Source organism: Haliotis cracherodii, unplaced genomic scaffold, assembly GCF_022045235.1.
Source record: "Haliotis cracherodii isolate W230 unplaced genomic scaffold, xgHalCrac1.p SCAF_17, whole genome shotgun sequence".
NCBI classification, from domain to species: Eukaryota; Metazoa; Mollusca; class Gastropoda; order Lepetellida; family Haliotidae; genus Haliotis; species Haliotis cracherodii.
This window is the reverse complement of record NW_027266272.1, coordinates 14,114,780-14,129,796: the sequence shown is the minus strand read 5'-3', so window position 1 is coordinate 14,129,796 and position 15,017 is coordinate 14,114,780. Positions and strand designations below refer to the sequence as shown.

Sequence of the window (15,017 nt, the reverse complement as noted above, 5' to 3'; positions counted from 1 at the left end):
GACCAGGGGACGCAATCATTTTTAATTTATGTATCAGAAGAGTTACTTCCCCTGAAAGGAGAAGGTCGGAAGTTTTCCAGAGGCGGAGAAACAACAACAGTAGCTACGTGAGTGCCGTGTTGACATGTTGCGTTTGGCGCAATTAGTGGTTGATAATCATTGATGAGAACGTTTTGAATTTGTGACAACATTGCATTACAACAGTGAATCAGTCAGCGAGACAAAATGCCTCTCCGTGCTCAATGAACTAAGACATTTCACGATTTCTTGAAACAAGTAGGCCGAGAAGAAAAACAATAAGTTGAATAACAGTGTCCAGAGGTTATAATTAGGCGCTGTCAATCTTAAGCATATCGTACAAGTAAAATATAATTTATCAACAATAAGTTGAATAACAATTTCCATCAATTGATGGACACAGGTTATATATAGGCGCTGTCAATTCGTATAAGTAAAATATAATTTATAGCAGTATTTGTTTGATCTTTGAGAGAGAGTATCCAGAATCCTACATGGGGGAGGGTCAAAACGCCCCAATGTCAGAACGGCCACAAAAGGTAAAGTCAAAACGTGCATGTTTTATATGTATAAGTTAACACTGAGCTTTACTACTCATGAATGGATTAGTTTGAAATAAAACACTGAAAGGTTTCATCATTGGGATAAAAGTTTATTCATGTTTTCACAACAGATTTATATAATTCATAAGGTTGGCGTGTACATTTCCTGATCACCAGAATGATCACCATGCTGTCACGAGAGGGAGAGATCAAAGTAAATTGCACGAGACTAGTTAAAACAACAACATGTGAACTGTACTGGAAGATAATACATTTTAATATAGCATGTCCTGCTCACATTGGATATTCATTTTGAATGTATAACATTATCTAATATGTATACTCTGTACGGATGCAGGCTAAAACGGCACCTCAGCAAAACGGAATCAATTTGTCGGTGAAAACGGCACTTCATTTGGCGAAAACGGCTACTATTTGCATTATGATTTGTTGGGCGAAAACAGCATCTCTATTTTTTATAACGATAAGAACGATTTATGTGGAAGTATATCATATGGTTTATTTACATGCCTTGTTTATGATTTATTTACGTTGTCATTTCCTGTTGTTCACAGATATTCACAGTTGTCACATATCATGCATATTGTCACTTCAGACTTCAAAACATATGATGTTTTCACAATAAGTTAGTTGCACCTCCTAATCAGAGTTGGCGAGTAAATTGGAGAAGAGGCTAATTTCTAATGTAAACTTTTACCTTTCACAATTGTTAGTGTTTGCAAGTGACCATGTGAGTTTGATTTCATTTATTTCAGTTCCAAGGTGAAAAAGAATAAGGTGCCGTTTTATCCAGGCAATAGTAGCCGTTTTGGCTTAAGGCTCGGTGACAATTTTGCCAGTTGGGGACATTATCGCTCGATGATGTTTTAGCTATAACCCCTCTCTACACATCCTGCTCACATTATAATTATTTTTTGTGGTTGCCCTTATGACTTATCTTTTTGGCCGTTTTGACTATGGGTTTGTTGCCAATTTTTACTTTTTTGAGGCTGTTTTGACTACAATCCTCCTACATCACTTTTATTAGCAGGCCTTTATTAGCTACTCAAGCTGACACAAACATTTCTGTCAAATGGTGGATTGTCATTTTGACACATGCATGTATGCAAATCCCCAGTCCAACCCTTTTTTATGCCATTTTGTTTTCACTGTTATCATGTTGATGTTTCCCCAGTGAAAGTTATTGTAGAATATGTTGAAGTTTGTTCCTGTCAGGATATATACTGGCCACCGACCAGTTACTTCCAGTTTATCTGTATTATGACCTAGATAGTTGGAAATTAGGGTTGGGTCAGGTAACTCACGTAATCGGGTAGGGTGGGTCCCGAGTAGGACCCGGGTACCCACAGTACTTAGTCAAGTGTTATAATTGTTTAATGACAATAAACAATCTAACTCATGGTTACACTACAAGGCGCTATATGTTCGCATTTCTTTCACACTGTGCACACATTCCTTCTGACTGTTATATGTTTGAGTAAAGATAATGCTTCAGTCAACTTCTAGGCATGATGAGATCATTTTATACATGTATCTAGAATCTGATTTGTTTTTGCCAGGGCTCCTGTAAAACAATTCTCATTTGGACATTTTATAGCCAAGTCTTGAGACCTACAGCGGGCAGGATCGAGTAATAGGTGATTGGGTACCCAGTAGTAAATTTGGATTCTTCCCAGCCCTATCGGAAGTGACAGTATACTGTACGTCTAACTATGAGCAAATGTGCTGATTTGCCATGAGAGGTAATCAGAGTTGAAATAAAGCTCTTCTATCAGCAATGTCTGAACAGCGTGTCAAGTGATCATGCGAACATCTTCAGTTACTCATAGCATTTTGTGTGATCTCTGATTGCACATTCATATATTTTATTCTTTATAAATATAAATGAATACGATTTATTTCTGTTACTTTTTTCTTCTACTAATGGATGTAAGACGATTGTTACTCCAAACAGTTTACTCTTGAATGCTTATCCATGGATTTTTGTGTACCTGAACTAATCACATGACACCCCTGCGTGTCTTTTCTAAAGTTCTATTGGACAGCCTCCGTGGGTAGTGAGTGGTAGAGCATCCGCCTGGAGAGCGGAAGGTCGGGGTTTGATCCCAGGCCGTGTCATACCTAAAGACATTAAATGATGGTACTTGTGATGGTTTAAACATATTTTTATTTCAACTGAAAATTGGGATAGGTAAACAAGACAGCGTTTATTTGAGTACCTCTCTCTACATAGAAATCAGGTAACAAAGATAGTCAAGGTGTTTACACAATATTTACGCAAAAATACCTTGGTGGTCAGTTATCAAGCATGCTCAGCAGTGACCAGTTTTGATAGTCAGAATTATGGGGGTTTTCGTAGTATAAAGTATCTAAATAATGTACACAAGATACATATTTATTATATGTGAGAGGTTGATGTATTATTTATGTTTATATTTACCAGAATGTGTGATGAAAGTTGGACAGATAAAAGAATTTTTTTATTTGCTTCAGATGATAGGCCTTCACATCCTTAAAGTACTGTATTTATATCATATCCTTTTGTATAATATAATAAGTTGCTTCTAATTTGATCATAATTGCAACAAACAAAGAAGTAGTGTCACGGGTCTTCATAGTAGTGACCACAGGAACAATCTGGGCTATAAGTTATGAATCTATCGAATTTATGTCCGTTAAGGTCGCTGCATCCAAGTCTGAGGTGGCAGTGGATAATTTGACAGAATCTCGTTCCCAAATCTATATTAAAGACATGTTTGTAATTGTTATTGCATGATAATACATTTCGAAAATCTGAGTAAGAGCCAGTGGATTTAAAATCTTCGGATAGATTATTCCATTATTTTGTGGAGTTAAGTAAAAAGGATTTTGTGTAATCTTCAGTCTAACATCTTATTATTTGGAGGTCTGGGGTGTTTCTAAGACTGTAATCACTGCGTTAACTTGGTCTGGTATAAGGTTGCAGAGATAAGCTGGCGCTAAATTGTTTGCCATTTTGTAGAATAAAGATGATGATTGAATTTTGCTCCTTGATGACAAATGGTTTCAGATTTATCTGTATACAATTTTTTATGGCTTGTGCCTCATGTTACACCACATATGGTTCTTAAAGCATCCAGATTTAATTTTGTCAGTTCTTGATCTTTAGTACAATTATTCCAAAGTATACTACAATAATCAAATATTGGTAAGATGAATGATTTATACATAATTTTCATAGAGATTGGTATTTTAAACTTTAAAAACAGTTTATCATCGGACTGACCTTTAATATACAATGCTATCTGTATGAGAATGTCAGTGAGTATCACGCTGGAGAACTACGCCTAAATGTTTATGCATTTCAACTTCTTTAACAATGATTCCATTGATTAAGAGATTTGGTTTATTTAATGGTACCGTTTTGCGGAGAATGAAATACTTTCGGGTTTTTTTCAGAGTTAAACTTCACTTGCCACATTTTAGCCCAGTAAGAGATTTTGATCAGATCATTGTTTAACGCTGTGGCTGCTGTGCCTGGGTTTTCGACAGCCATATACAGGGATGTAATGTCAGCAAAGAGTCAGATATTACTATTTGTTTTATCAACTAAATTATTTATGTAAATCAAGAACAACAGCGGGCCAAGAACAGATCCTTGTGGTACTCCAGCCAGTGTAAAGTTAATTTGGATTTATATAAGTTGATAACTACTCTTTGTTTTCTATCCATAGTAACTTTCAAACCATTTTAATAATGTTCCCTTAATACCATACGTCTCTAGTTTGTTTACTTATCCATGTTGCCAAACCTTATCAAAAGCCTTACTTATATCACAAAAGACTGCCCTAACTTCCATGCCATCATTAATGGCTTTTAAAATAGTCATACAAGTAGATCAATTGGTATGTTGTTGAATCACCAGGGATAAAACCCCACTGGAAATTGCTTGGAATTTCATTATCTGTAAGGAAGTTGAATACATATTTAAATACACATTTTTCCAGTGCTTTGGCCACGCAGCTTGTAAGTGCAATAGGTCTGTCATTCGAACATTCGTTTTTACTACCCTTCTTATGTATAGGAGTTAAAAGAGCTTCCTTCCAAGTTGTAGGGTAGGGAATTTGGGTTAGTGTAAGTAGTGTTAGTGGTTTTGATATTCTTTTAACTGACTGCTTAATGACCCTGTTACTTATACCATCAAGGGGGCGGTCAGGTAGCCTAGTGGATAAAGCGTTCGCTCGTCGTGCCGAAAACCCGGGTTCGATTCCTGACATGGGTACAATGTGTGAAGCCCATTTCTGGTGTCCCCCACCGTGATATTGCTGGCATCGGCTGAAAGTAATATGTCCTGTACTTCTTCAAGATTGAGGGTAATACTATCCAGTATGGTGTTACACTTGAAACTTGAATTTACGATTAATTTGTCAGGATCATTTACCATGTTTACAGTAGATTGCTGCACGAAATAATCATTAAAAATGTTTGCAATGCTTACATTATCATCAAATGTTTTACCTTGGTACATGAGTGTGGGAAACGTTATATTTTTATTTTATTTTAGATGCTATTTGACATGCTGCCACCACAACTTTGTTCTTGGAGTTTTGTTTATTTTTTCGGCAAGATTTGAAATATAATTCTCTTTGGCCAAGTGAACAGAGGCAATCACTTTATTTCTTAACTGGTGGAAGTTTGTCCAAAGTGAGGGTGTACTTCTTTGCTTAGCAATTTTATGATGTTGGTTTCTTTGACGAATAGGTATACGTAGACCACTATGGAACCATGGAGGATCATTTTTGTCTTATAAGTACCTCATGATTTGAAGTGTAGATTATAAATTTCTTTGAAAGTGTCTTCAAATTTTTTTTATAGCTGTATCAATATCATTAGTCAATATATGTTCCCAATTAAAGCGATTTAGTGAGGTTACAAGGCCATCGATATCCATCAGTGAATATTGAAATATCCTCCTAAAGTAAGTATTATCAGTGGGTTTGCTTGCCTCTATACTGACATACACTGGACAGTGGTCGCTGCAGATAGGGTCTGACACACCCGACATATACCCTGTCAGTACATGACACAAATATTCCATCTATAATGCTGCTTGATTGCTCTGTTATTCTCGTTGGCTGTTTAATAAACTGACAAAGTCCATATGCTGATTCAAAATATTCAATTTTGGCGTTTGTAATATTTAAATTCCCAGCAGAGCTCCAGATAACTTTTTGAGCAATTGAGTTTTTACTCAAAGGATTCTATTTTTATTGGGTTATTACATGTGTCATTGGGTAACCAATATGTTTTCACTCATCTATTCATCACTCTATTGGGTTTCTCCCAAAATGAGTTAACATTTTGAGCTTTCAAAAAAATAATGATTATGTTTTAGATGTACAGTGGTCCCTCGCTACAACGCTACCAATGGGGTCCAAATAATTGGTGGGCTTTATAGACGATGAGCCGTTTAACCGAGGCCGAGGCGGGGGAGTGCGCTCGGCCAATCTCACGATCTTCGCCTTGTCTCGCACATTGCAATGATACAAGTTGTTTACCTTTCATAGTGTAAAAATATATATCCATTATGTTTTCGCCGTTTGTTATTATTTACAAGCCTTAACTGTCACATTCAATGTGAATGTAGTCTACTATATGAAAATATCGATCGATAATGGTAGTAACAGACGCTATGAGTGAAGAGCCAATCACAATTCATGTATATAAGGGTTCTAACTATAGGCTTCACTTGGAAAGTAGATTAGCTCATAATTGTGTTTCTGAAATTAGCTTCATTGTACGCATGCTGAAAAAGCTTCATTGGGTATTAACGCATGCTGTTTTTATACTTCTGAGTTTTTCATTAAATGCATGGGTTTCTGTACGCAAGTTAATTGAAAGTAATTTGGTTTTGAATATTTTTGGGGAGTATTTTACGCAAATACGCAGCTTAACTGTAGCTCTGCCCAAGCAACAACGATCTTTATCCAAATTGCCTCAAGACCTCATAGTTCTAAGTCATATATTCGCCGTGCATGTAGTATGTCCTTTAAGTAGATTGTTAAAACCACCTCCCCTTGTAGCTCCATCTTTCCCGAACATCCCTTAACGTATATTAAGGTGTGTGTGCGAGTTCCAAATAAACTCTTGCAAATGGATCAAATTAAAATCTCCACTTGTTGGTCGGTGGCTTCTAAATAAACAACTTTATCACTAGGTACAATAGGTACATGATTTATATTGAGGTCACCACTTGTTGGTCTATAAATTCCACATAAACAAAACATGTCACTGCTTTGAATGAAATGTGTCACTGCTTTGAATTAAATAGGTACATGAATTATATTGAGGTCACCACCTGTTGGTAAATTACCCTGTTGTTACCCTGTCTGGCGCTTGGCATTAAGGGGTTAAAACAAGGACAGGTCGACTCGGAGTCAGTATACTGTGTCTGAGTTGTGTATTCATGTCAAACTGCGGCATGGTATCTCAGTGGGCTAGCACTTAAAAATCAGCATCAGTCCGGACTAGGACAAGCAGCCACACAAACACACACACGTGCATGCACATCGTTATATAAGTGCAATAATCTATGACACAACGTTAAACTCCATTTCATCTCATCCCTAAAGTTACATTGATGCAAAGTGCTTACCAGGGCCCACTTGTACAAAGCGATCTTAGCGCTAAGACTATCGTAAGCCTATGTTAAAGTATGGGTGTTACGATCATGGTAGAGCTAAGATAGCTTTGTGCAAGTGGGCCCTGGTGTTTTGATATATATAGTTAACTATGGATATGATACTTAGGTTCTTCTAATTTTGGGTTGTTATTAAGGTAGTTGGTTAAAAGCATTTTGACTGTCAGACATCTTGGATCAGGTCACTTGATCACTACAGAATATATCTCTTCAAAGGCTCTTGCCAAATTAGGAGATTAAAATAATGTGTTTTCAATGTAGAGCTTGGTTACCAGGAGATTTAACCATGCTAAATTGAACTTGGAACCGAACATTCAGTGTGAGGTTTCAAGTGTTAACTTTAACACGGTTAATCTAGAGGTAACCCAGCTCTATATTGAAAACATGGTATGTTTATCTCCATTCTACCATGACTAAATAAAACGCTGACTCTTTGGTGTTAGTAAATACATAGAGTGAAGCGACATATTTTGAGTCCAGTGTTTTGAGTGGGTTGTCGATCTGAATTACGGAATCACCAACAATAGCCTTTAAACAAAATGTGGCACTCGATGTGCTCAAGCAGTTTGTTTACATGGTAAACTTCACTTCAGCTTATGACAGGCTCTGAAAGCATGTAGCAAGGCAACTTCATAAGCTATCATGAGGTCAGCACCCCTAAAGAAAGCTAAGCAAGCTTTGCAAAGGTTTCGTTCTACACAGCACGTCGTTATTATGACATCAAATCACTCTTTGTCATGCAAAAGATATGACATCACAGTTGTATATAGAAAAGCGTCAAAAAGCAAGCTCTCTGTTGGCCTCAAAACTTGAAATAATTCTCTTTGTAGATGTCTACTATGTCTCTGCACGATATATATTGCCATACATCCCTTGAATATTGTAGTAAACTTTGCATTTTGTAGCCTGTAATTGTACATATAATTATTTAAATATGCCTACTGACAATGACTGTAAAAGAAGCACTATTCTAAAAATATCAGCTTCCGCAGTAATCATGGTAATGTGTCCGTCAAATCGGCTTTTTCAATCACAGGGGTTTTATTGTGATTTGATACCTCTGATTGACCAATCACAATCAAATATTTCTTCTTCATGGTGGAATCACTGTTTTCTTCTTGTTAATTGAGTGTGTAAATTAAGGACAAGGTGTCAGTACCTTATCCAGTTAACATGGTTAATCACTTGCCTTCAATTGTTTTTGCCCCTTTGATCAGCCACGTCTCGCCGCGGATGTTTTGATAGACTGATTGATGACACGTGAGCAGCGCAGAGATAAACAGTTCATTATAAACATAAACATTGTCGTTGACAGAGTATACATGGCACTACGAAGTGAGTTTTCTATATCCATGATTTCGTTATGAGTGTGTCCATCATGTCCATCAATTCTATAATGATAAAATAAACAACAACAAAATCATTTCATTATGTCTGTCATCTTTATAAGCGTGTTCATGTACTGGTAGTTTACTGTATTAATTTAGGTAACAAGGGTCGATTTTGCACATGAATTTAGGCAAATTTTCCTCCTTCTAATAATGAGTAAAAGTAAACAAGTTGCAATAACATGTAACCATGGTAACAGAGGTTGGTGATACTGGGGCTTCAGCAAGAACTGTCAGCAAGACTGTTCTCATGGCTTACTTGTCTCCACTGTTGGCATACTCATATATCAGGCACGGGTGTCCCAGTCGTCTAAGGGGCCGCGATTCGCTGTTGAGAGTTGTGTCCCTTGGGCTCGCCAGAAATTCCGGTTCGCCCCGATTATATTTCCAGGTTTGTCAGCACCATACCCGTGCTCGTGGGTTTCACTGAAGTGGTAAACGTCTGAGACCTGCATCACCTAGGGTTTTCCTCCAACATTAAGCTGACACGCCGCGATATAACTGGAATAATGTTAAAAGTGACGTTTAACCCAACTCACTCACTGACTCATACTCATATATACTTTTTTTGAGACATTTTGACGTTTTTGAGTGTCATTCATGACAGTTACAGTTATTGAAAATGTTAGTTTTACTGATTTCTCAAGCATTTGTAAATGTATCATAATGAAAGCTGATATGCAGCAAGTATATGGTATTTAGAATAACATATGATATGATTTGATCCAAGCTGTGGTGTCTCTAAAAATTGCACAAAGAATTCCCGTCTGACTTTAAACATGGCCACTATTGTTTCTTCATTATATGGGTGAGCTACAGAGCCCTGTGGTTCATGTTAGTTTTTTCTTCTCTCTTCTGCACAGGTGGACCAGTTGTGTAAGGCGTCATAATTTGCTGTGCAGAGTTACATCCCTTGGGCACACCAGTAACCAATGATCATGGGTTCGAATCCCAGTTCTCCCTGATTATGTTTCTAGGTTTGTCAGCACAATAGCCATACCTGTGGGTTTAACCAAAGCGGTAAATGACTGTCAGACCTGCATCACTTTGAGCTTTCCTCCTACATTAAGCCGACACACTGTGATATAACTGGAATACTGTTAAAAGCGGTGTTAAACCCAACTCACTCACTCAAAATCATGGATCCGCATCTGGTCCAGTAATACAAACTCCTTTTCAAATTCTTATTTCAGAGACACTCAATGAAGTAACGGGTGCTTTCAAGACAGACTTCCAGCTATTAGCAAAATGGATGAAACAGACAATGCGAAACAAGCCGAGTCGAAGACTATCACTGGTCTTGTGAAGGAATTTGACAGATCAGCTTTGAAAAAGACGCAGACGAAGGTGATCACTGTTGAAGGTGTGCAGATCATAGAGGAGCGTGATGCACGGGGCAAGTTTGTGGTACACGAGGTGCGACAGCCCAATGGCATTCTGGGATATGTAGCAGATGTCCGCCAGGATCTCCAAGTTGGAGAGGTGATGCCCGGCCTCATTGTTGGTATGTTGAGATTTAGCTCACCTAAATTGAATATTAAATATAGTAGAACCCCATTATCCCATGCTCTTCCAGAGCTGTGCTGACACGCCCTGATATAAGCGGAATACTGTATTCGGCGTAATAAGCACATCGCTCTAATAAGCGCCCACGGCGATATATATATAGGCTAGTGAACAATCCCAATTAGCACCCCTTCCAATTGATCAATGTACACAAGACGTATTTATTTGTTTATAATACGCACTCGTGTGTTATATGCACCCTTAATTATGGGCAAATAAATTCTGGTAAATATATCTGTCCTGTATAATACACACATACTTTTCTTTTGTATCATTTTAGGCTATCAGCATAAACCACAAAATGTACGATCTTTCAACTCTGTTTTTTTTTCACCAAAATTTTATTCTAATAAGAGCCCCCTATTATTAACTTTGAAAGCACCCTGGGTGCTTATTGCATCGAATTCGGTACTGTTAAAAGTGGCGTTACACCCAACTCACTCACTCACTCTTCCAGATCTCGAGATAAGCTGCGTATTTGCGTAAAAAATGCATAAACTGAAATACTCTGACAAATCAATTCCTAGTGTATCAAATGCGCCAAGAAAACCTAGAAATACACTATTGAAATAAAATTCATGCGTATATCGCAACTATTAGATAAAACAGTTGCGTATATTACAACTATTAGATAAAATGATTGTATATCAGCGGATTGCAAAATTCACTTACCGACAGTTACATTTGGAATAGCTTCTGCAACAAACATTCTGATAGATGCCAATTGAAAAGCACATTGTGCCTAGTCAACGTACACGTTGTATCTCAATTAGTTGCCGATTGGTAATTAAAACAATAACACCTTTCTTACAATGCTAAGTTTTGGACACAAAAAATGGCTTCTGGGTGAGGAAGCCACAAGCAGACACAGACGGGTAATCTACTATTCACATAGTTTGAAATGATTTACATGGAATGTCCCTCTAAAACTTGAGTGAGTGAGTGAGTATGGTTTTACGCCGCTTTTAGCAATATTCCAGCAATATCACGGCGGGGGACACCAGAAATGGGCTTCACACATTGTACCCATGTCGGGAATCAAACCCGGGTCTTCGGCGTGACGAGCGGACGCTTTAACCACTAGGCTACCCGACCGCCTCTCTAAAACTTGAGGATACCCAATCAAAATCGAACCCCTATGTAAAATGTTTAACAAAAATGTTTTTTCAGTTCCAGGTTGTAGCAATATTAAAGCGTTGAGAACTGGTTCAGATTTATAGCCTTCAATTGCTACTGCTTTACTACTATCATTTGATTTTCAGACCCGTGAAGCTCCAGGGTAGAATAAGTCTTCAGCATCCCATGCTTGCCGTAAAATGTGATGATGCTTGTCGTAATAGGCGACAAATGGGATCGGGTGGTCTGGTTCAGACTCGATTATTTACAGACCGCCGTCATACAGCTGGAATTTGGCTGAGTGCGGCGTTAAACAACAAAACAAACACTTGTAATCAGCACAATTTCGTACTCTCGGGTTAGTGGACTAGGATGACTTACAAGGGCTGCATGTTTGTTCATTAAGGACTTTGGGTGACTTTGCTGACAGTGTGTCATTGTACCTCTGTGGTGTGGAGCGTAGCTCAGGAAGTCAATCTCTGGCTTGACTGGCCCAGACTTGATTTTTTGCCAGCTGCCCTGATACAGCTGAATGTTCCTGACGGCTGCGAAAACAACATTCAGTCATTCTCAAATTTGATTTTGGTCTAGAGCATTTGCCCGGAGAGCGGAAGGTTGGTGGTGTGATCCCCTGGGTGCATCATACCCAATCTCATTAAAAGCAGATCTTAGTTCTCGTTATCGCTTAACCAAGATCTGAGGACATCACATTACGGGTCACGTCAGAACAACCTTTCGCGAACTTTGACCAACCACTGAAAAGACTAACAAGAAGTTGACATCAGCCAGTTAGAAAGCAGCTTTCTCGAGCTTTACAGCACTCGTTTCAACCTGACGACTTCCATTTCAGACTACGTTTGAAAAATATGTTGACACAGTTCTCAATTAAAATTTTGAAAACTGAACAAACGAACATTCCGGGATGTCTAATATGTGGTTGAGATTGTATGGCAGTGCTTCCAACGTACTGTGCATCGCCTCCTACGTACAAATGTTTATCCCACGGAAGCGAGAGATAGACGATAATGCTGACAGAATCGTTCGGAATACCCCGTGTTAATGTTTTCGAGGTTGCATCATTAGAAAACACATTCCAACTGCCACTTTCTTGATCTGGTAAGCGACGCTTTGATTGGTCGGATGAAAGGTCGTTCTGACGTGACCTGTAATGGGATGTCCTGAAATCTTTGTTTAGCAATTGCGAGAACTAAGATCTGATGTTAATGAGATTGTGTCATACCATGTCATACCAGTCCTTTTTGTTACCCTACTTGGTGCTCGGCATCATGGGATAAAACAAGAAGTGGCTGGAGTTAATATACTGCGTCTGAGTGGGATATCCTTATTAAACTGCAGCATGGTATCTCAGTGGGATAGGGGGCACGAGTGGCCCAGTCGTCTGAGGTGCCGCGATTCGCTGTGCAGAATTGCATCCCTTGGGCACCCCAGAAACCTATCATTGTGGGTTCGAATCCCGGTTCTCCCCAATTATGTTTCTAGGTTTGTCAGCACCATACCCATGCTCGTGGGTTTCACCGAAGTGGTAAACGTCTGAGACCTGCATCACTTCGGGCTTTCCTCCCACATTAAGCTGACACGCCACGATATAACTGGAATACTGTTAAAAGCGGCGTTAAACGCAACTCACTCACTCACTCACTCAGTGGGATAGCACTATAAAACCGAAAAAAATCAGGACTATTATAAATAGCCACACACAGTCACATGCATGCATGTCTTCATCTATCCTGCATCTATCCTCTCATTTCAGGATCTCAAGACGTGGCCCATAACCTGGACCTGTTGAAGCAGTATAAAGTGTCCCACATTCTCAACTGTGCCACACTGGTTGAAAACCTCTACCCTTACAAGTATAAATACAAGAACATTGAGCTGTATGATATCCCCGAGACCCCGATAATGCGACACTTCAACGAGGCTTTAGATTTTATTGACGAAGGTCGTACAGCCAGTTGTGTTTTAGTGCACTGCAACGCAGGCGTGTCCCGATCAGCTACTTTTGTCATCGCCTACCTGATGAAGATGGAGGGGATTACGTTTAAAGAGGCCTTCAACTTTTTGAGGTCAAAGAGGCCAGCAACATGCCCCAACCCAGGGTTTGTCTCCCAGCTCAAGAAGTATGAGGAGATTTTGAAACAAAAGAACGACTGCAAGAAAAGTGGAAAGAGCCGTACCCACACGTCTTAATCTTGTGGGCCCTTTTCATGTTTGTATGCTTATTTAGCATGTATCCGGTGATTATTTGAGATCTAAATATTATGCACGTTTAACTTCGGGCCTTGATCATTCAAACACAGAATGCCTAGCCCGAGGTGATGTCCTTCCCTTGCGGTTTCTCTATCCTTCATGGTTCAACCAATGTTTTGTTTTTCTTGTGACTGTACTTTTGTTCCCCTTTGGGACCTGAGGAATGAAATGAGATGAGATCCACATGTTGTATTGAAAATTGGAGGACTAAACATTGCATATATTCGTGTTACATGCCAGATTTGTCAGACCTTTTCCTGAGGAAACAAAATCCCAACATTGTGCATACGTGAATGTGTTGACCTGTTAGTGTTGCCGCTTACCTGTATCTGCATACCTGTATGTGCTTACCTGTATCTGCATACCTGTATGTGCTTACCTGTATCTGCATACCTGTATGTGCTTACCTGTAACTGCATACCTGTATGTGGTTACCTGTATCTGCATACCTGTTAGTGTTTATCTATATCTGCATACCTGTACGTGCTTACCTGTATCTGCATACCTGTATGTGCTTACCTGTATCTGCATACCTATATGTGCTTATATGTATGTTTATCTATATCTGCACACCTGTATGTGCTTATATGTTAGTGTTTATCTATATCTGCATACCTGTACGTGCTTACCTGAATGTGCTTATGTGTTTGTTCTTATCTGTACATGCTTATATGTATGTTTATCTATATCTGCATACCTTCACATGATAACCTGTATCTGCATACTTGTATGTGCTTACCTGGATGTGCTAACCTGTATGTGCATACTTGTATGTGCTTACCTGTAAGTGCTTACCTGTATCTGCATACTTGTATGTGCTTACCTGTATGTGCTTACCTGTATCTGCATACTTGTATGTGCTTACCTGTATGTGCTTACCTGTATGTATGTGTTTACCTCTATCCACATACCTTACCTCAATGTGCTTGCATGGATGCCTTTACTTGTAGTATGTGCTTGTCTTCTTACCAGTATCTACATACCTGAATGTGCTTACCTCAGGGATAATTCTAGTAGGGTGGGGCCTTGTACTTTTAGCCCTAAATTTGAAAAAGGCCCATATTTTCAAGGACAATGGGACATTTTAACATTGTGCTGTATGGGCAAGTGTGGCTGTATGTCTGGAATATTTAGATTTTTTCAGATAAAGGGCCCAAGTAAAAAATTCCTAGAATGAATCCTGTTACCTGTATGCACTTGTAGCATGTGCTTGTATGTGCATGCTTACCTGTGTATGTGCTTACCTATATGTGCTTACTGGTAGAACACACCTGTGGAACAGCTAAGTTGTCAGCAACCCATGCTTGTCGTAAGAGGCGACTTACCTGCATGTGTGTACCTGCTCAGGTTACAGAGTACAGCATGGTTTGGTTTTCCTCAGGTTCAGGTTTCACACGATGCCCCTCACATCACGAGATG

The 15,017-nt window shown here is 38.9% G+C and overlaps 1 protein-coding gene across 1 annotated transcript; it reads left to right on the top strand.

Moving 5' to 3' along the window:
* Positions 1-57: 57 nt before the first annotated feature.
* LOC139464425 (dual specificity protein phosphatase 19-like) lies at positions 58-14,332 on the top strand. Its single transcript, XM_071245958.1, has 3 exons — positions 58-107; positions 9,842-10,152; positions 13,102-14,332. Exons 2-3 carry the CDS (start codon positions 9,897-9,899, stop codon positions 13,536-13,538), a joined length of 693 nt encoding a protein of 230 aa, XP_071102059.1. The 5' UTR covers positions 58-107; positions 9,842-9,896; the 3' UTR covers positions 13,539-14,332.
* The last annotated feature ends 685 nt before the right edge of the window (positions 14,333-15,017 follow it).

Excerpts from the sequence above, each read along its gene's own strand:
- LOC139464425 (XM_071245958.1), top strand. The coding sequence starts at position 9,897 with ATGGATGAAACAGACAATGCGAAACAAGCCGAGTCGAAGACTATCACT. Across the intron at positions 10,153-13,101 it reads GATGCCCGGCCTCATTGTTG|GATCTCAAGACGTGGCCCAT; the intron begins GTATGTTGAGAT and ends CTCTCATTTCAG.